General features: G+C 38.8%; 1 protein-coding gene across 1 annotated transcript; it reads left to right on the top strand.

The window, feature by feature from the left end:
* The first annotated feature begins 3,963 nt into the window (after positions 1 to 3,963).
* LOC134825280 (uncharacterized) lies at positions 3,964 to 20,733 on the top strand. The gene is made up of 29 exons (XM_063837437.1): positions 3,964 to 4,157; positions 4,272 to 4,513; positions 4,707 to 4,905; positions 5,159 to 5,245; positions 5,914 to 6,160; positions 6,317 to 6,534; positions 6,775 to 6,929; positions 7,364 to 7,451; positions 10,048 to 10,148; positions 10,398 to 10,550; positions 10,840 to 10,986; positions 11,274 to 11,420; positions 11,659 to 11,808; positions 12,024 to 12,444; positions 12,960 to 13,094; positions 13,351 to 13,601; positions 14,672 to 14,804; positions 14,976 to 15,078; positions 15,175 to 15,385; positions 15,673 to 15,951; positions 16,166 to 16,255; positions 16,587 to 16,691; positions 17,328 to 17,439; positions 17,589 to 17,719; positions 18,592 to 18,754; positions 18,906 to 19,008; positions 19,320 to 19,473; positions 19,818 to 19,952; positions 20,081 to 20,733. Coding segments are annotated over exons 1-29 (4,686 nt in total). The 5' UTR covers positions 3,964 to 4,156; the 3' UTR covers positions 20,306 to 20,733.
* The last annotated feature ends 770 nt before the right edge of the window (positions 20,734 to 21,503 follow it).

Raw genomic sequence — 21,503 nt, 5'->3', positions numbered from 1 at the left:
ACCAATATCCAGCAAAATCAAGTATTTTTTTCTCCAAACGTGCCCTCCTAGCAGCAGTCCAACTATTTCTGTTGACGTTGAAAAGCTTGACCATGTCTACTATCATCTCGTCTGATATACCAGATTTTGTTATATATTTGTACTTCAAATATATAACAAATAGTTTGAGGAAGCGATGGCGATGTAACTGAGTCATTGTATTTTAATGTTACCATGGGGTGGCCGCATTGTCTCTATTCATCACAGCCCAGGAGTTTTACCGCCTCTAATAATGACAAACAATTGATACTCGATACGTTCTTTGAATGAAATATAATAAACTTGTTACCTAGCAACCGTGTTACAGATAGTCGATACCCTTTACTTGCCTCACAGAGGGTCAATCGATAACTGCAATTACGAGACCTGACAAATAAGTTTATATCATTTGTCTTAGAGTTATTTTTTCGGTTTTGAGTAGAAACATCTAGAAACAAAATTCAATGTCGAAATTCAAAATTCACGGATTTCATCTGAACAGCTTACTTTCAAAACTTTTCGATTGTAGATTTTCAGAATAACCAAGGTTAACGAATAACTGCTGATCAATTAACTTTTGATATTTGGTTAATAATATAACTATCGTGCAGGAATGCTCCCAATGCGATACATAGTCTAGCGAGCCTGATTTTTAGATGCTCGGTCTTAATCGGCCTTTGCAAGATGTACGCTTTCCTGATCCACAAAAGGGTTGGCGAAAGAGATGTTTCTTGCAATTCATTCAATTTCATACCATAAAACCAAGATACCAAAAATACCGGACCTAAAATAATTTAGCATTGCAGGTTCGGGCCAAATTGTTGCCCGCAACAATTGTTGCTGTCACGTGCTATTAGCAACGCGACCACTGACCAATACCCCACCTGAAGATTGTTATTGATTTTGCTGGATTGGTATGTAATCCCTGGATTGAGATATGTTGGCCGCAGTTTAATTTTAATTTATACAATGGGGAAAATGTTAACTTTATCATTAACTTTATCATAAACTGCTTACAAGGGAATATTAGGTTACAATCTCTAATTGAATCATTGCTCTCTGTTGCTATGGTTACATACCTGTTGCTATGGTTGCAAAGAGATTTCTTCTTTAATTGAACCTTGCGAGTAATAAAAGTTGTAAAAGCTGGCTACATTTATTCTAATCAGTGTTGCTATGGTTACATACCTATATCTAGTCATTGACTACTGATACCTTATCAGCTATCATCGCTCTTTTAAATACTAAAATCCTTTAGTCTTTTAATGTAGTAGTGGTGGTATAGTAGTGCCGAGAGTACTAGTAGCATGTCCCGCTTATGACTATAGGTAAAACAGTATTTTGTGGTCTCACTTGAAGCACACGCTCCAGCAGTAGTACTATATACTAGTAGTAGTAGTAGTGGTAGTAGTAGTAGTACTAGTAGTACTAGTAGTAGTGGTAGTACTAGTAGTACTAGTAGTACTAGTAGTAGTACTAGTAGTACTAGTAGTACTAGTAGTAATAGTAGTATTAGTACTAGTAGTACTAGTAGTAGTGGTAGTACTAGTAGTACTAGTAGTACTAGTAGTAGTACTAATAGTACTAGTAGTACTAGTAGTAATAGTAGTATTAGTACTAGTAGTACTAGTAGTAGTGGTAGTACTAGTAGTAAGAGAGAACATCAGTAATAAGGTCCTTAACACAGCAAGATCACTGTCACGCAAAGTTCAGGCTCCTGATGACCAGACATCATTACATCTTCCAATCAGGGTCATATCTACTTATGGTAGTGATGATGATCTGGTGTCTGTGACTAAGAAGTATGAAGAACACCTCTCAAGAACGAGGAGTTTCAGTGAAAGTGACACTGCTGAAACATCCCAAGAGACCTCCTCAACATCCACCACGCCTAGAAAGACAATTTTCAGTTACACAAAGAAAACAGGGCCAAGCCTAAAATCTCGCCTCGTCAAATTGAAAGAACTTGCTTTAGGAGCTCAACATGGCCCAACCAGCAAATGCAATGTGCCAAGATGCAAATGTTGTGAACTTGTCAAAGGCACCCGTGAATTCAAAGTGAACGGCAAGAAGGTTAAAGCTTCCCCTGGAAACTGCCAGAGCTACAACATCATTTATCTGTTCCAATGTAGTGTCTGTGGAAAGGCTTACGTCGGTCGCACAACTCGATCTCTACGGGTTAGGACTGGAGAACATAGGGTCAAATATTACAAACTTTTAAATGGTGATAAGGTAGATGAAACAAGTGATGAATATAGTTTGGGTTTACATTTGTTGGATCATGGTTTTAGACAAAGGGAAGATTTTAACAAAATTTTTAATGTGTCAATTATTGATAATTCTAGTCCTAAAACTTTGGATGTCCGTGAACATAAATATATTCAACTACTCAAGACTTTAAAACCTTTGGGAATTAACACTATAAATCCTTTTGGCCTTCCATTACTCCTAACTTCTTAATTTTAACTTTATAACCGTTTTAAGAGTGTCCAGATTTTTAAAGGAATTTTGGGTTTTACTAACTTTTTACAATTTCTAGGGCTTATGTCACTGAAGATGACGCCTTGCAACATGTTTGACGATAGCCTGTAGATTGATAGTTTGATCTCAGTATTTACAACAATTCATCTAGTTTGATTGATTCAAAGGGAAACAAATTCCTCTGTTACTAGTAGTACTAGTAGTACTAGTAGTAGTAATAGTAGTATTAGTACTAGTAGTAGTAGTAGTGGTACTAGTAGTACTAGTAGTAGTGGTAGTACTAGTAGTAGCTTAGTAGTAGTGGTAGTAGTGGTAGTAGTACTAGTAGTAGTACTAGTAGTACTAGTAGTACTAGTAGTAATAGTAGTATTAGTACTAGTAGTAGTAGTAGTGGTAGTAGTAGCTTAGTAGTAGTAGTGGTAGAATGCTCCGCTCTGATCACCATCAATTAAACTAATACCCTGAGCTGTTATGTGTACTATACTGGTTATTACATAATTAGTAGTACCGCATACAAGGAAGCTAGCAGCTTATTAATATGTAAATTGTAAATGATCTGATTTAGCTGGAAGGGAAGCTAGCAAGCTACTCTATGCATATGCACATTGCACATGGCCCTGGGTGCTCGGGGTAGCTCTTCTTTAAAGCCACACGTGCACTTGGGAACGAGCTACTTTGTTATGGACATTAGTTGTAACGAGCAGGGCTAAAACCAGCAGACTAAGGAACCCTCCTCTCTCCTCTCTCTCTCCTCTCTCCTCCTCCTCTCCCTTCTCTCTATCTCACCTGATCCAGGGTTCTGCGGAGAGCTATTGTCTTTTTACAACGGGGCTCAATCCAGTGCTTAATAGTTGCTATGGTTACACGCGCAGTGCTCATTTAAATACAGAGCGTTCTATGAGTTAACCAAGATCTCCAAAATAACCCTGCAGTACAAAGCCCCTGGACAATGCTTCCTCCTAGACAGTCCTTTTACCTGAGCTAAGCGTCAGAAACACTCAGGTTAGTAACAGTTCTGGCAGGACAAGGAGCAGTTAGAGAGCTGAAAACGGCGCCTCCTGACCTCCATTACAATAGTAGCAGCCTCCATTACCCCGTTCAGAGTTAACCTCTTCCTGGGAGAGCTCCTGCTACTCCCGCCTCACTCACACACCCCTCCGCATCCTCCACACACTCACGCGATAAGGTGTGCGCCTCATCCACAGGGGTCCGCACATCCACAGGTCAGGCGGAGCACAGGGGTCTCAGTAAAGGTGGTCTGCAGACCATCCCAGGAGTCTATATAACAGACAGAATCGGACAAGTTGCTCACAGTTCAGTTTGCAGCAGCGGTTAGGGACTCATGGCGTTTTGGTGCCATCTTTTCGGTACTGACTATCCAAATATTCGGACCGTTATTGCCTTTTACTCTGATTGGATGTTTTTGTTTGAATTTAGATTCATTTTAGCAATTTTATATTTCCTAGTTCAGTACTAAATACTAATGGATGGAAGATGAAGCTCACATATTTGGTTCAAATCACAAGACGACTGTAAAAGACTTGTATCCTTTGAATAAACCCCAACACCCTCCCCGCCCTCCCCCCCCTCCCCCCAATACTCTCCCTAATCTTTCCCTGAAATTTAAAAGTTGACAAATTGGTGGCTACTTTAAAAAAGTAAGTGACATTTCTCTTCTTATTGCTGTAACTAATTTATAACTTATAAACTGTATTTCAATAAAAAAACGTGTTCTTGAAATGTTAACTCTACAAAACTCCCTCTGTGCACAGTGTTGGATGGTTACGACAACCTAGCCAAGCTCGACGACACTATGGTCTTCAAGGTAGGGGGCAGCCCATTGATCACGGAGCTGACTGACCTGAACCTGGAGACGAAGTTAGACACTGCAGTCTGCACTGTTGGAGCCTCTTGTGAACTAAGGATAGCTCTGCCAGAGCCTGACTCACCATACGGAGTCTACAAGATTATCTTGTACGGACCAACTGAGACGAGTGATGTCGCGGGCTGGGAGGTGAGGCTTTGTAAAATAGTAACTACTACAACTACTACCTGTTGCTATGGTTACTACGTGTAAAATAGCAAATAATTTTTGCGTAGTTTTTAGTTGACAATTTTGAAATAGTTAATTTCGTTAATCTGTCTTCCAATAATTCTAACCTACACATCCACACAACTCAGTAACGATAGCAACTAATTCATTTCAGGCCGAGATAAAGCTGCTCGAAGAAGCCCCCGGCAGCAGGAACTCTGATGGGCAACCCTGCTCCGCTGACACAACAACTAGTAGCGGCACAGACTCCTTCACTTTTACTTGTGATCTGAGAACGGCAGCCACTTCAGTCGTTCTTACTACGACCTCCTACAAGGATCTGGCGGAAGTTATAGTGGCTGGCCATTTGTGGAGTAAGTTAGCTTATTAGTTATTATATTACTTACTTTTATATTACTACAAGTTATTATCTTACTTACTTTTACATTACTACAAGTTATTATCTTACTTACTTTTATATTCCTACAAGTTATTATCTTACTTACTTTTATATTACTACAAGTTATTATCTTACTTACTTTAATATTCCCGGGCACCTTTTAAACTACTAAATAACTAAATATAGTATATAGTATATTGTTTTTATAACCTTGTTTTTATTTTCAGCTGAGTTTCCGTGTCCGCCTGGCGAGTACAGTGTCTCCGGAACGTACACCTTGGACACTAGCACCACCTGCAAACCTTGTGAAACAGGTATGTAACCATAGCAACAGGTACGTAACCATAGCAACAGGTACGTAACCATAGCAACAGGTATGTAACCATAGCAACAGGTATGTAACCATAGCAACAGGTATGTAACCATAGCAACAGGTACGTAACCATAGCAACAGGTATGTAACCATAGCAACAGGTATGTAACCATAGCAACAGGTACGTAACCATAGCAACAGGTACGTAACCATAGCAACAGGTACGTAACCATAGCAACAGGTATGTAACCATAGCAACAGGTATGTAACCATAGCAACAGGTACGTAACCATAGCAACAGGTACGTAACCATAGCAACAGGTATGTAACCATAGCAACAGGTATGTAACCATAGCAACAGGTACGTAACCATAGCAACAGGTATGTAACCATAGCAACAGGTACGGAATATTGCATGTTGTCTGTATGTTACAAAAATAAAACCCAATATTTGAGAAAATCAATAAAATAAAATATGAAATTTGAAAAATTACAAGTCAATTTCTTCTTGATCTTCTGGTTCAGACGTTTTCTTTTTCTTTCTTCGCAAAACCACCGACTTTCGTACATTTTAAATATGTCTCGTAGGGTACTTCACTTTACTAAAAATAATATATTCTATTTAATAATATTATTTCACTTAACAACAGTCTGATTACCCCTCCCCAGGTACCTACCAGGACCTCCTCGGACAGAAGTTCTGCCGTCCCTCCCGGTTTGAAAAGATGACACTAACAGACGGTGTGATATCTACCTATCGAGACAGTATAACAGCTCCCTTCACCTGGGGAACTGGAGTTGAAGTGCATGACGTGGTGATCAAGAACATCAACTTTGACGAGTACTCCTCAAAAGCAAGTGGTTCTGATACTGATGAGACGGCGGAAAAAGGAGCATGTGCAGCTACACTCTCCGGGTTAGTTACACTTAGTTAGCTGATCTTAGTTAGTTAAATTTAGTTAGTTAAATTTAGTTATTCTCACTAAGTTAATCTCACTTAGTTAGTTAAATTTTATTAGTCTCAAAAAGTAGGTACTACGACACGAGACATTAAGTAATTACTTCTGTTCAGGTACGAGGATAGTACGTGCGTGTTAAAAGTGAAGGGCGCTACAGTAACCCTTATAGGTGACTCTGACTCGGTCAGCCCTGCTCTTACGGACCAGGACAATACGGGAACTAGTGTCAGGAGTCAGACTTATGTTTTCAAACCGTCCAGTCCGGTTGAAAATGTGAAAAGAATAGAATTCTCCAAGTCCTTTCTTCTGGCGGAACTGGACGTGTACGTAGGTGAGAATGGAAATAATCACTTGTATAATGTATACTCAGTATAGTGTATAGTGTATAATGTATAGTGTATGTACTCAGTATAGTGTATAGTGTATAGTTAGGTTCAATTATTTGAAACATGCTGAAAAAAGAGAAATTGGTTCTTATCAGAAAGATAATGACTTTGTGAGCATGAAATAAAGGTGATAATGCTAATTATTTAGTATCAATAGAATGAGAAACAGAAACTCCTCTTTTCAGCACCAACCAGTGACTATTACCTCCGCTACAACGACGGAACAGGGGCTACAGAAGCCCTGCTCTGTAGTGAGGAATTAGGACCAAATACGAAGGTGGGATTAAGTGAGAAGATTTCTGCAAAAACAGATTTGACATCCTGTGTTCTGTGCCCAGCGGTTAGTTACCATAGTAGCATGTTAGTGTACTGTTTAGTAACCATGGTAACACGATAGTGTACTGTTTAGTAACTATAATAGCATGTTAGTGTACTGTTTAGTAACCATGGTAACACGATAGTGTACTGTTTAGTAACCATGGTAACACGATAGTGTACTGTTTAGTAACTATAATAGCATGTTAGTGTACTGTTTAGTAACCATGGTAACACGATAGTGTACTGTTTAGTAACCATGGTAACACGATAGTGTACTGTTTAGTAACCATGGTAACACGATAGTGTACTGTTTAGTAACCATGGTAACACGATAGTGTACTGTTCTTATGTGTTAGAGCTGATTACAGTATGATTAACGTTAATCCTGATTTATTTCCACAATTGCTGATACCAGCATACCAATATTTCGCTGTTTTAAAAGCAAATTATTTCCAGGGTGCTGAAAAGACGATTGATGTAGATAAAGAGTTCTTTGATAGCAAGATTAAAATGTCCGTGTTTACCTGCGAGCCGTGTGTGGCTGGTAAGTGTTGCTTAATAGTTGGTTACCAAGGTTACATGTGTTGCTTAATAGTTGGTGACCAAGGTTACATGTGTTGCTCAATAGTTGGTGACCAAGGTTACACGTGTTGCTTAATAGTTGGTTACCAAGGTTACATGTGTTGCTCAGTAGTTGGTAACCAAGGTTACATGTGTTGCTTAATAGTTGGTTACCAAGGTTACATGTGTTGCTCAGTAGTTGGTTACCAAGGTTACATGTGTTGCTCAGTAGTTGGTAACCAAGGTTACATGTGTTGCTTAATAGTTAGTAACCAAGGTTACATGTGTTGCTTAATAGTTGGTTACCAAGGTTACATGTGTTGCTTAATAGTTGGTTACCAAGGTTACATGTGTTCCTCAGTAGTTGGTGACCAAGGTTACATGTGTTGCTTAATAGTTGGTTACCAAGGTTACATGTGTTGCTCAGTAGTTGGTTACCAAGGTTACATGTGTTCCTCAGTAGTTGGTAACCAAGGTTACATGTGTTGCTTAATAGTTGGTTACCAAGGTTACATAGTTGATAGCTAGTGGGTAGTATCTGTTGATTAAAACAACTTTCTAACATTCAATAAATGTGTGCACCTAGACATAATATCCAGCAAAGTAACAGTAGTAACTAGTACAGTAGTAGTAGTAGTAGTAGTAGTAGTAAACCCGCGATGGGGTGGCATGTGCCTCAATAAAAATATTACAATCATTTATTATTATATCAATTTATCGTTAAATATTTCAAAAATATCAATAACGTATGGTTGATCCTTCACACTTGGTAAAATATATAAAAATAAAGTTAATCTACACTAAAGAATAAATAATCTATATTATATAAATCAACAATATTAACTCCCCATCTTCTTGTAGTCATTTATCAAAGCGGTAGAAATCCAAGTAATTTTAGTACGCGGTGCGCAAGGAATTTCGTTTTTTAAAAATGTGTAGGCAAGATAAGCCTAAGTGTGGCAGTGAAAATTGAAAAATAAGTTGCAGAATAAATTGCAGTGACTGACTGTCAAATGCATTATCGCAGTTCATTTATTTGACTGCACTAACGTTTAGGATTCTTACAGCTGTTATATTTTGCTAATATTTTGTTTAGAAGTTGTAAAGGACAAAGTTCTTGTCCGTCCACGAAAGGTTTTCTAGGTCAAGTTTTTGTTTGTCCTGTAAGTAACGTACAATGTTGTCCTTGTATGAATTAATAAACTTATCTTGTAACTTAGGTACGTTGAAGGGAAGGATTTTATTTATTTCGTTTATCGTGTTGTTATATAATCGCGGTCCTACGTTAGAGATGCTATAATCGGTGATCCGTAATCTGTTGAACTTAATTTCAAAATACTTTGGATTTCTCCTTTCCGTTTGTCTAAGCGGTGATTTTTCAAATATACTACAGATACTCGATGGTGCTACTCCCATATAAACCTTGTGCATCAAAGTTAGACAGCTTTTAGCAATGAGATTAGGAAGAGCTAAAATTCCTATTTTGTTGAAGATGGATTTTGTGTGAGATGGTAGTTTACGTTTTTCTTTGTCGTAAAAATAGTTATGATATTCTGAATCAGTGGCGCGAATAGCTTTCTTTTGAGCAGAGAATAAAGACTGAATGGAATTTAAAGATTTAGTACCCCAAACAGTAGCGCAGTAATACAGGTGAGATTGAATTAAACTATTGTATAGCATTTTTTGAGCTTTATTCGGAATGGAACTTTTAAGTTTCATCATTACGCCTGCATTTCTGGATATTTTAGTTTTTAACTGTTTAATGTGCTGGCTCCAGCTAAGTTTTGAGTCAATAATGACACCTAAAAATCGTTCATGTTCACTTTTCACTAGTCGCTGTCCTTCTATACTAATATTTATATCCTCTGGTAATCTGTTAGTGAATATCATGTATTTAGTTTTTCCTACATTAAGTTTAAGACCGTTGTTTTTAACCCATGTCTGTACAGTATTTAAAACTCTGTTTGCACGCATGTTCAGTTCAGTGTACGTGTCGGCAGAAACGATGATGTTTGCATCATCAGCGAAGAAAATATAATGGGCTATATCGCTTACATTTGCAAGGTCGTTTATGTAAATAATGAACAATATAGGACCAAGAATGGACCCTTGAGGAACTCCATGTTCCAATCCCATTTTTTCTGAACTGCAACCGTTGACGTGAACATACTGTTTCCGGTTAGTTAGATAAGACTCAAACCAGGATAAGCTAAGGCCTCTTACACCATAGTGCTCCAGCTTATGTAGCAGTATCTCACTGTCTACTAGGTCAAGTAGTAGTTTGTAGTAGTAACAGTACTAGTAACAGTAGTAACTAGTAGATAGTAGTTTGTAGAAGTAACAGTAGATAGTAGTTTGTAGAAGTAACTAGTAGATAGTAGTTTGTAGTAGTAACTAGTACATAGTAGTTTGTAGTAGTAACAGTACTAGTAACAGTAGTAACTAGTACTAGTAACAGCAGAAGTAGAAGCAGTAATAGTAGTAAAGTAAGTAAATATCAATTCAGGACAGTACAGAGAGGATGGTAACAGCAGAAGTAGAAGCAGTAATAGTAGTAAAGTAAGTAAATATCAATTCAGGACAGTACAGAGAGGATGGTTACGATGGGAAGTGTAAGGACTGTACATCTGGTCACGTGACAGAGTCAGATGGACTCGCTATCTGTACCATCTGTCCCAAGGTTAGTTTCCATGTTGATATGTGAGGAGTAACACTATCACAATACTGCATATAACATATAATATTACAACATCGTAATTAAATGCCTTGAAATCAGTGCTATCATATAGTCTATATAGTGGAAATCAGATGTATCCGAAATAGTGGAAATCAGTGCTATTCTAAATAGTGAAAATTAATCCTGTAGATTATTCACGTCAGTTAGTGAAAGTGAAAGTGAAAGTGAAATATATAACCACTCTTAAAACAGGGAACCTACGAGGTTGGTCTAAAAGAGTGCACATTATGTGCAGATGGAAAGGTTACGAAGCAGGAAGGACTGACCGTGTGCACTGTTTGTGTCGAAGAAGGTCTCCTGTCCTACGCTAACTCCGACCAGAGTGATTGTGAAACGTGTGAAGTCGTGAGTTAATATCACCTAGTTGCTATGGTTACAAACCTTTATAGTTGTTATGGTTACATACCTAGTACTATCCCTTCTACCCTTTAGCTATCGTTACACATGTTCAGTTTTACAGATTAGCGACTATTATACTTTTTAAAGGAAAACAGCGAATTGAATAAATAAGTTTTGCGTGTTCGTCTTCAGCTCGCGTGTTTCACTAATTGTAACGCGTGTTTCACTAATTGTAGCGCGTGTTTCACTAATTGTAACGCGTGTTTCACTAATTGTAACGCGTGAACTACCCCAGGGAAAAGTGCCTAATACTGACAGGACTGATTGCGAGGATTGTGAAGCTGGGAGGTACCGAGACAGCTCTCTGAACGCTTGTGCAGATTGTCCGGCTCCTAAGATAGCTGCTACCACCGGTCTAGCAGCTTGCAATGAGTGTGTAGAGGTAATTATCTTAATTATAATTAATTATTACAGTTCCAATGGTAATTATCTTAATTATGATTAATTTTTACAGTTCCATGATATTGTTAGTGTTAGGATAATATTTACCACCTGTTCGTTTCTTCTCACAATAATAATACACTATAATATAGTATTTCTCACAAATATACCCCAGGGTACAGCACCCAACGCAGCTAGAACAGTGTGCGTAGTAACCAGCTAGTAACCTAGTAACCAGCTAGTAACCTAGTAACCAGCTAGTAACCTAGTAACCACAATATACCCCAGGGTACAGCACCCAACGCAGCTAGAACAGTGTGCGTAGCGTGCCCTGCTGGAAAGTACAGAGGAGCAGGTGATACCACGTGCAAGCCCTGCGCAGGAGTGCAATTCTCTGAAAACGCCGGAAGTGCAGCATGTGAAGACTGTCCAGTGGTTTGTGGTTATTTGTTTTCAAAAACGAAAAATTAACTGTTAGGACCGCGCTTGGTTAATGAAACTTCCATTCTATATATTATTATATTACTATATATATGTATAATCTAAAAGAGAAACCCACAGCTGTATAATATACTCTTTATTACTAGTAACCTAGTAACCAGCTAGTAACCTAGTAACCAGCTAGTAACAGCTGTATAATATACTCTATATTACTGATACTACCCCCACTCAGGGTGAAGTCCCCAACACTGATAAAGACGGTTGTGATGAGTGTGCAGTGGGGATGTATAGAGGGTCCGGGGATGCGGGGTGTGTAGTGTGTGCAGGAGGGTACCACACTGACGGCGAAACAGGGCAGAGTGAGTGCATCATGTGTTCTAAGGTTCGTGCTCATTACATTTCTTAGCATTGTTCTGCTTTTGTTGAATCTTATTTAAAACTATATGATTTAGTAAGGATATTATATTTATTTTAAAAGAGCACGTTCACTTAGTTCCCCACTCATCTAGTAACCATATTCTCTACTACACGTTAGTAACCTAGTAACCAGCTAGTAACCTAGTAACCAGCTAGTTCACTAATTTCCCCACTCACCAGGGACAAAAGACAGAAACAATCCCTTCCCAGACGGGTATACAGTGTGTAGACTGTCTGCCCGGGTCTTACAGCGCCGCGGACGGGACCGCCACGTGCTCAATATGTGCTAGTCCCAAGGTAACCTTGACAGAGAAGCAGCATGAGTGTGTGCTCTGTGAGCTAGGGACGGTGTACGTGGACTCCAAAACCTGCAAGACTTGTCCGGTAGGAGAGTATAATGAGGATCAAGATAAAGATGACGGAGTCTGTAAGGCGTGTGAGAGTCCGTTAGTCACGTTAACGGAGAAGCAGAGCGAGTGTGTGCTGTGCGAGAAGGGGAACGGGTGGGAGACACCCAGCACGTGCAGAATCTGTGTAGCTGGGGAGTACAGTGACGAGGGGCTCTGTAAATCCTGCCCTCACAACCACGTCTCTACTACAGGTTAGTCACCTAGTAACCACCTAGTAACCTAGTAACCACCTAGTAACCTAGTAACCAAATCCTGCCCTCACAACCACGTCTCTACTACAGGTTAGTCACCTAGTAACCAGCTAGTAACCTAGTAACCAGCAAGTAACCTAGTAACCACCTAGTAACCTAGTAACCACCTAGTAACCTAGTAACCTTATTCTGCCCTCACAACCACGTCTCTACTACAGGTTAGTCACCTAGTAACCACCTAGTAACCTAGTAACCGGCTAGTAACCTAGTAACCATATTCTGCCCTCACAACCACTACACGTTAGGACAGTAACATGATCACTATGATAACCTTACACTGTAGCAACCTGCTTATTATGATAGTTTTAAGTATTAGTTAGTAGCTCTACTTTAATCTAGCACCTGTAATAAACGCCCCCTCTTTCAGCTGGTTTGACAGAGTGTACGCTGTGTTAGTAACCTAATAACCAGCTAGTAACCTAGTAACCAGCTAGTAATAAACGCCCCTCTTTCAGATGGTTTGACAGAGTGTACGCTGTGTCCGAATGGGGATCACTCTGATGAGAAAGCTACAATTTGTTTACCGTGTGAAGAAGAGGGGACGATGAAGGAGGCGGGGGTCAACGAGCTACAATGGCAGAAGTGTGTCGGTAAGTCCTCGTTGATCTTAGGAACTTTCCCTTTCACTTCTCTTCCTCACTCATCCTCCTATGTTTCAATACTGATAGATATGGTGGATCACTAAGTTTAACAACTAACTAACCTCCCACCCCAGCTTATTAAGGAGTAGCGTTAGTAACCTAGTAACCAGCTAGTAACCTAGTAACCACCCCAGCCGACGAAGGAGTAGCGTTAGTAACCTAGTAACCACCTAGTAACCACTTAGTAACCTAGTAACCACCCCAGCTGATGAAGGAGTAGCGTGCACGAAACAGGATGTGGACAGTGTGTACGGATTGTTCCAGGACGTTAGCTTTATGAGAGCAGGGAAGAGCGAGGAGAAGGATTGTCTCTACGACGAAGCTGATCCTACGACGAACCTGAAACCTAAAGCTAAGTTCTCCTGTGAGCTGATATCTGAGACGGATGCTGCTATAAAACCCACCTACAACTGCATCAAGACACCTAATACTGCCAAGATTGAGGCACTTACTGAGGTATTTAATGTGATATACTTCTTCTTTACTTTAAATTAAAGTAATTCCTTTTCTGTTTGATTCCAAATGAAACTTCCCCTTACCTCTGACACGGCACCTAACACGGCACCTACTATAACACCTAACACGGCACCTAATATAACACCTAACACGGCACCTAATATAACACCTAACACGGCAGCTAACACGGCACCTAACACGGCACCTAATATAACACCTAACACGGCACCTAATATAACACCTAACACGGCACCTAATATAACACCTAACACGGCACCTAACACGGCACCTAACACGGCACCTAATACAACACATAACACGGCACCTAATATAACACCTAATATAACACCTAACACGGCACCTAATATAACACGGCACCTAACACGGCACCTAACACGGCCCCTAACACGGCACCTAACACGGCACCTAACACGGCACCTAATATAACACCTAACACGGCACCTAACACGGCACCTAATATAACACCTAACACGGCAGCTAACACGGCACCTAACACGGCACCTAATATAACACCTAACACGGCACCTAATATAACACCTAACACGGCACCTAACACGGCACCTAATATAACACCTAACACGGCACCTAATATAACACCTAACACGGCACCTAATATAACACCTAACACGGCAGCTAACACGGCACCTAACACGACAGCTAATTTAACACCTAACACGACAGCTAACACGGCACCTAACACGGCACCTAACACGGCACCTAACACGGCACCTAACACGGCACCTAATATAACACCTAACACGGCACCTAATATAACACCTAACACGGCACCTAACACGGCACCTAATATAACACCTAACACGGCACCTAACACGGCACCTAACACGGCACCTAACACGGCACCTAATATAACACCTAACACGGCACCTAACACGGCACCTAATATAAAACCTAACACGGCACCTAATATAACACCTAACACGGCACCTAATACAACACCTAACACGGCACCTAATATAACACCTAACACGGCAGCTAACACGGCACCTAACACGGCAGCTAACACGGCACCTAACATGTATTAACTTCAGGAAATAACAGCTGAAAATACAGACGACGCCTCCAGTCAACTGAACGATTTTGCCAGCGAGGGAGCCGCTGGGATCGGGGACATTGCAGCTGCTGCGGACGTTCTGGAGAAGATAGCACAATCTGCTACTGAGGGTTAGTTTGTCTTTCACTTTCACTTTCACTTTCACTTTCACTTTCACTTTCACTTTCACTTTCACTTCCTTGTGGAGACATAATGTTTTAGATATGATATAATCAAATAAAACTTGTATCAAATAAAACTTGTATTAATGTTATAATTATAAAATTGTGCTATTCTGACAGTGAGTGAGGCAGCAACAGAAAACATAGTGTCAGCAGTAAGTTCCATGGCAGCTGGAGATCTGGTTACCGACGACATTGCTCAAAAACAAGAAATATCCAAAAAGTAAGGGATTTTTCGTTTTTAATACTTTTAATTCTTCAAATTACAACTTTCTTAGTACTATTTGTGCAGTAATTTTGAGTAACAATTGTACCCCAGGATGGTTGCTAACATAAAAGAGATTGCTAAGCGGACAGCAGTATCTAACAAGCTGATAAAGTCAGTTAACGTAGCGATAATGAAAGTGCAGAACGAGGACGGAGCTAAAGATATTTCCTTCTTCCTACCGGACGCTAAGGATCTGACTCAGTTGGGACAACCTGGTGGTGGGGGCGAGGAGGGGGGTAAACCAAGACAGCCCTCTATTGCGGTAAGTACTGTCTACTAAGTAGTTGTGAGTAAGTTGGTGGATTTAGAAGTCAGTGAACTAGTTCACGTCACTAAGTAACCAATTATTAGTCACTAAGTAACCAATTATTAGTCACTAAGTAACCAATTAGTCCCTAAGTAACCAATTAGACACTAAGTAACCAATTAGTCCCTAAGTAACCAATTAGTCACTAAGTAACCAATTAGTCACTAAGTAACCAATTAGTCCCTAAGTAACCAATTAGTCACTAAGTAACCAATTAGTCCCTGAAATTAACCTTATCTCAGATCGGTTCCGCGACGGGGATAAAAGAAATGTCAGTGGTTCTAATCTCCGGGGACGCTTTCTTCCCCACTAAAAGTACCGGCCCACTACCAGCCGGGAACTCTACCAGTGAAGTGAGGGACACCCTGTGGAGCGATCTTAAAGACGAGTTCGACCCTGCAGAGGGGGCTGAAGCTGCAGAGAGCTTGAAGTTTGTAAACTCTGTGGTTCTTGAGATAGACGTAGGAGAGCAGGAGGCCGGCTTCGTGCTCAACCTCTACATCAAGCCCAACTTTCAGATTGTGAGTTTAGTTATCAAGCCTAACTTTCAGATTGTGAGTTTAGTTATCAAGCCTAACTTTCAGATTGGGAGTATAGTTAACTGCCTCGTTATTCATCAATAAGTTCATTTGAGTGATAATATTATTCTGTTAACACAGAATATGCTCGCCAGGGAGACACAGTATAATTAACTGTAACCATGGTTACCAGTATAGATAACCATCACTTACTCAGGGAGACACAGCTAACAATATGAAGAAGATGGGGAATAGGAGAGTTCAAATAAAGTACATATGTGCTTGGTACGACAACAAGGCTGAAACGGTAAGTAAACAATAACAAGGCTGAAACGGTAAGTAAACAACAACAAGGCTGAAACGGTAAATAAACAATAACAAGACTGAAACGGTAAGTAAACAACAACAAGGCTGAAACGGTAAGTAAACAATAACAAGGCTGCAACAGTAAATAAACAACAACAATGTTATCTTACTATAATCATCTCATACCTGGTAGTAGGTTTATAACCTACCAGGACGCGCGCCGAGTTGGACTCGTCGACAAATATTTTATCACCCGTTAACATACCTGGTAATTCGTGTAACTGTACAAATAACGTTTATATTATTACTAATATTAACAATAAATAACCCAGGCGGAGTGGAAGACAGATGGATGTGAGACTATATACGATAGCAGTGCTGTGGAGGCCGGCGTAGTGTGCTCCTGTTCTCATAACACTAGCTTTGCTGTACTCATGGTGAGTAATCTTACTATAGTTACTATGACAACTGCTATAGTTACTATAGTTACTATAGTTACTATAGTTACTATAGTTACTATAGTTACTATAGTTACTATAGTTACTATAGTTACTATAGTTACTATAGTTACTATAGTTACTATAGTTACTATAGTTACTATAGTTACTATAGTTACTATAGTTACTATAGTTACTATAGTTATTATAGTTACTATGACAACTGCTATAGTCACTATAGTTATTATAGTTACTATGACAACTGCTATAGTTACTATAGTTATTATAGTTACTATAGTTACTATAGTTATTATAGTTACTATGACAACTGCTATAGTCACTATAGTTATTATAGTTACTATGACAACTCCTATAGTTACTATAGTTATTATAGTTACTATAGTTACTATAGTTACTATGACAACTGTTATAGTTACTATAGTTATTATAGTTACTATCACAATCGCTATAGTTGATATAGTTGTTATAGTAACTATAACAATTGCTATAGTTACATGGCTCACTCAGAATATAATTCTTCTGATCACTTTGGAGAGACCCTTACACTATTACACTGATGATTTACAAGAAGCTATATCTCAGGTTACTACTAATACTAATACTGCTATATTTCAGGCTGCAGAAGAGATAGACCCAGGATATTTAGAGGTTCAGTCTCTGATGTCACAGATTCTCCTAGGAGGGTCCGTCCTGGGCCTCATAGCAACTATTGGTCTCATTTTACCAGGTAGTTTTATGCTCCTTCATATTCTTCCATATTATACTCTCTTCCCTGGCTATATAGAGACATAACAACTTTCGGTCTCATTAAGAGAGCGTGAGCAAGATAAGTAACTATAGTAACAGTTGTCATAGTAACTAACACTCCCTCCCCAGCTTCAGCGATAGTGACTACCCGCTCAGCTAAAGTTAACATCTGCTTCTCTATAGCTCTGTTATTAGCCTCTCTTCTCTTCCTCCTTCAGGACATCTTCATCAAGGCAGATAACACTGGTCTCATACAACTGGTAAACTACTTATTCTTACTGTAAACTAATAATAACTAGTATAGTAACTACTATTAACTAGCATTACTTTTCTTAATAACTTATAGTTACTTACTATTAATTAACATTACTTTAATAGAAAATACAGCGAGTGTTGTTAGTTTTTGTAACGTTCAAGCAGAGTTATTCAATCTAAATATATACCGGTTTAAAAAGGTGTAGTAAAGGTGTTAAAAAGGTGTTGTTTTCAGAAGAGTATAGGTTGTGCAGTGTAAGGTGTAGTAAAGGTGTTAAAAAGGTGTTGTTTTCAGAAGAGTATAGGTTGCGCAGTGTAAGGTGTAGTAAAGTTGTTAAAAAGGTGTTGTTTTCAGAAAATTATAGGTTGCGCAGTGTAAGGTGTAGTAAAGGTGTTAAAAATGTGTTGTTTTCAGAAGAGTATAGGTTGCGCAGTGTAGGTGTAGTAAAGGTGTTAAAAAGGTGTTGTTTTCAGAAGAGTATAGGTTGCGCAGTGTAAGGTGTAGTAAAGGTGTTAAAAAGGTGTTGTTTTCAGAAGAGTATAGGTTGCGCAGTGTAAGGTGTTGTAAAGGTGTTAAAAAGGTGTTGTTTTCAGAAGAGTATAGGTTGCGCAGTGTAAGGTGTTGTAAAGGTGTTAAAAATGTGTTGTTTTCAGAAGAGTATAGGTTGCACAGTGTAAGGTGTAGTAAAGGTGTAGTAAAGTTGCTATAAAGGTGTTGTTTTCAGAAGAGTATAGTTTGCGCAGTGTAAGGTGTAGTAAAGGTGTAGTAAAGTTGCTATAAAGGTGTTGTTTTCAGAAGAGTATAGGTTGCGCCGTGTAAGGTGTAGTAAGGTGTAGTAACGGTGTAGTAAAGTTGCTATAAAGGTGTTGTTTTCAGAAGAGTATAGGTTGCGCAGTGTACACGATGCTACAACACTACATGTGGCTAGTCGTCTTTATGTGGACTATGATTGAAGGATTCCTCATGTACCTCTCTCTGGTACAGGTATTCGGATCTCACATCTCTAACTACATGCTCAAATTCAACCTCGTTGCTTACGGTAAGTTTGTGGAATCAATACAATAGTTCGCTTTATGTTTTCCTCTATGAGCTTGGCTGAGAATGTCCAGTGGATATATCTAATTATCTTAATCCCATATTTGTAGTAGTAAAGTAGTATGTGATATTCTTAACCAGTTCTCTCTCTTCAGGAGTACCAATAGTGTTTCCATTAGCCGGCTACTTCGCTTTCACCAAGAAGATCACAGTGGGAGGGGTGGAGGTAGTTGATCACCAGTACATGGCTGAGACCATGTGAGTAATCTTAGAGACTTACTTGTATCTTACATAACTTAAATAACTTAAATAACTTAAATAACTTAAATAACTTAAATAACTTAAATAACTTAACTAACTTAATAACTTAAATAACTTAAATAACTTAAATAACTTAAATAATTCAAATAACTTGTATCTTACATAACTTACATAACTTACATTACTTATACTGAAGCTTCTTACATATCTGAGTGTTAATTTCATCAAAATTAATTGTCTTCTTGATCAACCTAACTATGAAAGTTTTAAATCTATTTCCATATAAACTAACTGAACTACTATTTCAGGTGTTTCCTTAAGCCAGGAACAATAAACTTCTATGCGCTCTTCTTCGGCCCTCTCATCCTTGCAATAATAGTGAACCTCGTCTTCTTCGGGCTCGTCCTCAAAGTCATCAGAAACTCAAAGAACGCCAATCTCAGTGATAAAGAACAATTAATGGTTAGTTAGTCACTCATTCTAAGGATTTTTTATAAATCAGACGTTCTCATGCTCACATTGATAAAGTATAAGTGGTTATTTAGTTACTATAGTTACTAAAATAACAATATTAACTATTGCTATGGTGATTCTAACCCCCCTCCCTGTAGTTACTATAGTTACTAAATAACAATATTTCCTATTGTCATGGTGATTCTAACCCTCCCCCCTGTAGTTACTATAGTAACTAAATAACAATATTAACTATTGCCATGGTGATATTAACGCTCCCCCCTGTAGTTACTATAGTAACTAAATAACAATATTAACTATTACCATGGTGATATTAACGCTCCCTCCTACAGAGACAGATGAAAGCAGCAGTGGGAGTGATGGTGCTGCTGGGTACAGGGTGGGTGTTAGGAGTTTTCATGAACATTCCCGCTCCCGGTCTCCAGATAACACTCCAGTATCTCTTCATCGTATTCAACGCTTCTCAGGTAAATCCCCTGTCTGTAGTACTTTTTCAATATTATAAATTAGACATTATTTTATTAATTTAAGTTAAGCTTGACTTGCTTTTTAAAAACACTGAAACTACCACGGTTACTATGACAACTAACTTCAGGGAATATTCGTATTCGTATTCTACGTGCTTCTAAACGACGGAGTAAAGAGCTTCTGGCTAGAGAAGTTAGGAATGAACACAGCAGCTGCTCCCAAATCAGGCGGTGGAGCGAGTACTGCTACTAATGTGTACGCGAACGCTTCCACCAGCAAACAGGAAGCTGACCACACGTACTCTAACGCAGCAGAGTTCCCCGCTAAAAAGGACGATAACGCTAATCTTTAGACTGAATACTTTTAGTTGATTTATATTAAATTAAACAGACTCTAATAAAACAATAGGACAATAGCTTTGCTATTCTGATCGAATAGTCCGCAAGGAAATGTTTTTAAATCAGTTATTTTTATTAAGTTATTGAAGAAAGCAAATTATTAACTTAATTAAGTTATTGAAGAAAGCAAATTATTAACTTAGCTTTCGCTGATCAAATCGAAAGAGTTAATATTTTAAAAGTTAACCATTTTTATAGTATCGAACCTTCATAAAGGTTAATACGATTTTATTTTTAATTCATGTGTTTTTAGTGTTTAGTTATAATTTAATCTTTATGCTCGTCATTGATAATTTGACGACTATTTTCAATTATATTTCATGACGCATTATGACAATAATATATTTGAATGATATGATATATTTGAATATTCTGGGTTTAACAGTAGTATTTTACTTTTCAATTCAAAATTAAGTACTAAGTAGGTGGATAATACTAATAGTATAATACGCTAAGTCAATTTCACAGCTGTTGCAAAATCAAAATTGTGGCTCTTTCCGTCTATCCGCCTATCCGTCCTTCCGTCTGTCCGTTCTTCTGTCCTTTTGCTCCTTCCGTCTATCCGTCTGAATGTCTGTCCGTCTGAATGTCTGTCCGTCTATCAGTCTTTTCGTATATCTGTCCGTCATTCCGTCATTTTGTTCTTTCCGTCTGTCCGTCTGTCCGTCTAATCGTCTATCCGTCTTTCTTTCTGTCCGTCTTTCTTTCTGTCCGTCATTCCGTCTTTCTTTCTGTCCGTCCTTCCGTCCTTCTGTCTGTCCGTCTGTCCGTCTGTCTCTTTATCTTGTACACCTCTGTTTTACACACACTATAGTCCTACTAATGTTTTACACACCCTGAGTGATTAATAACTTAATAACTCTAGCTAATAACTACAGATGTGAGCTGCTACTCAGGCTTTTCCGGCACCTCGCTTATTTTTACTCTCTATAACGATTAGGAAGTCATGAATAAGCACTTAAATACAGATTAAATACAGATGTGAGCTGCTATTAAGTAATTAACAGTGAGCACGGAGGGTGCATTAAGTAGAGCAGGTTAGTGTGCTTAATGTTTTAATGTAAGAGCATTATAAGTTACACACGTGACTTTTAGTCAGTTAACGTTTATTCTGGTTAAAACCCATGGCTATAACAAGCAACGTTACGCCAC

The sequence above is a fragment of the Bolinopsis microptera genome, chromosome 13, assembly GCF_026151205.1.
Source record: "Bolinopsis microptera isolate Bmic1 chromosome 13, MBARI_Bmic_1.0, whole genome shotgun sequence".
Classification (NCBI taxonomy): Eukaryota; Metazoa; Ctenophora; class Tentaculata; order Lobata; family Bolinopsidae; genus Bolinopsis; species Bolinopsis microptera.
The sequence above is the reverse complement of the archived record's forward strand: the minus strand, read 5'-3'. Positions and strand labels throughout refer to the sequence as shown.

Bases quoted from the DNA above. Each gene is read 5' to 3' on its own strand.
- LOC134825280 (XM_063837437.1), top strand. The intron at 6,930-7,363 runs GTTAGTTACCAT...AATTATTTCCAG, and splicing joins CCTGTGTTCTGTGCCCAGCG to GGTGCTGAAAAGACGATTGA. The intron at 15,079-15,174 runs GTAAGGGATTTT...ATTGTACCCCAG, and splicing joins AAACAAGAAATATCCAAAAA to GATGGTTGCTAACATAAAAG.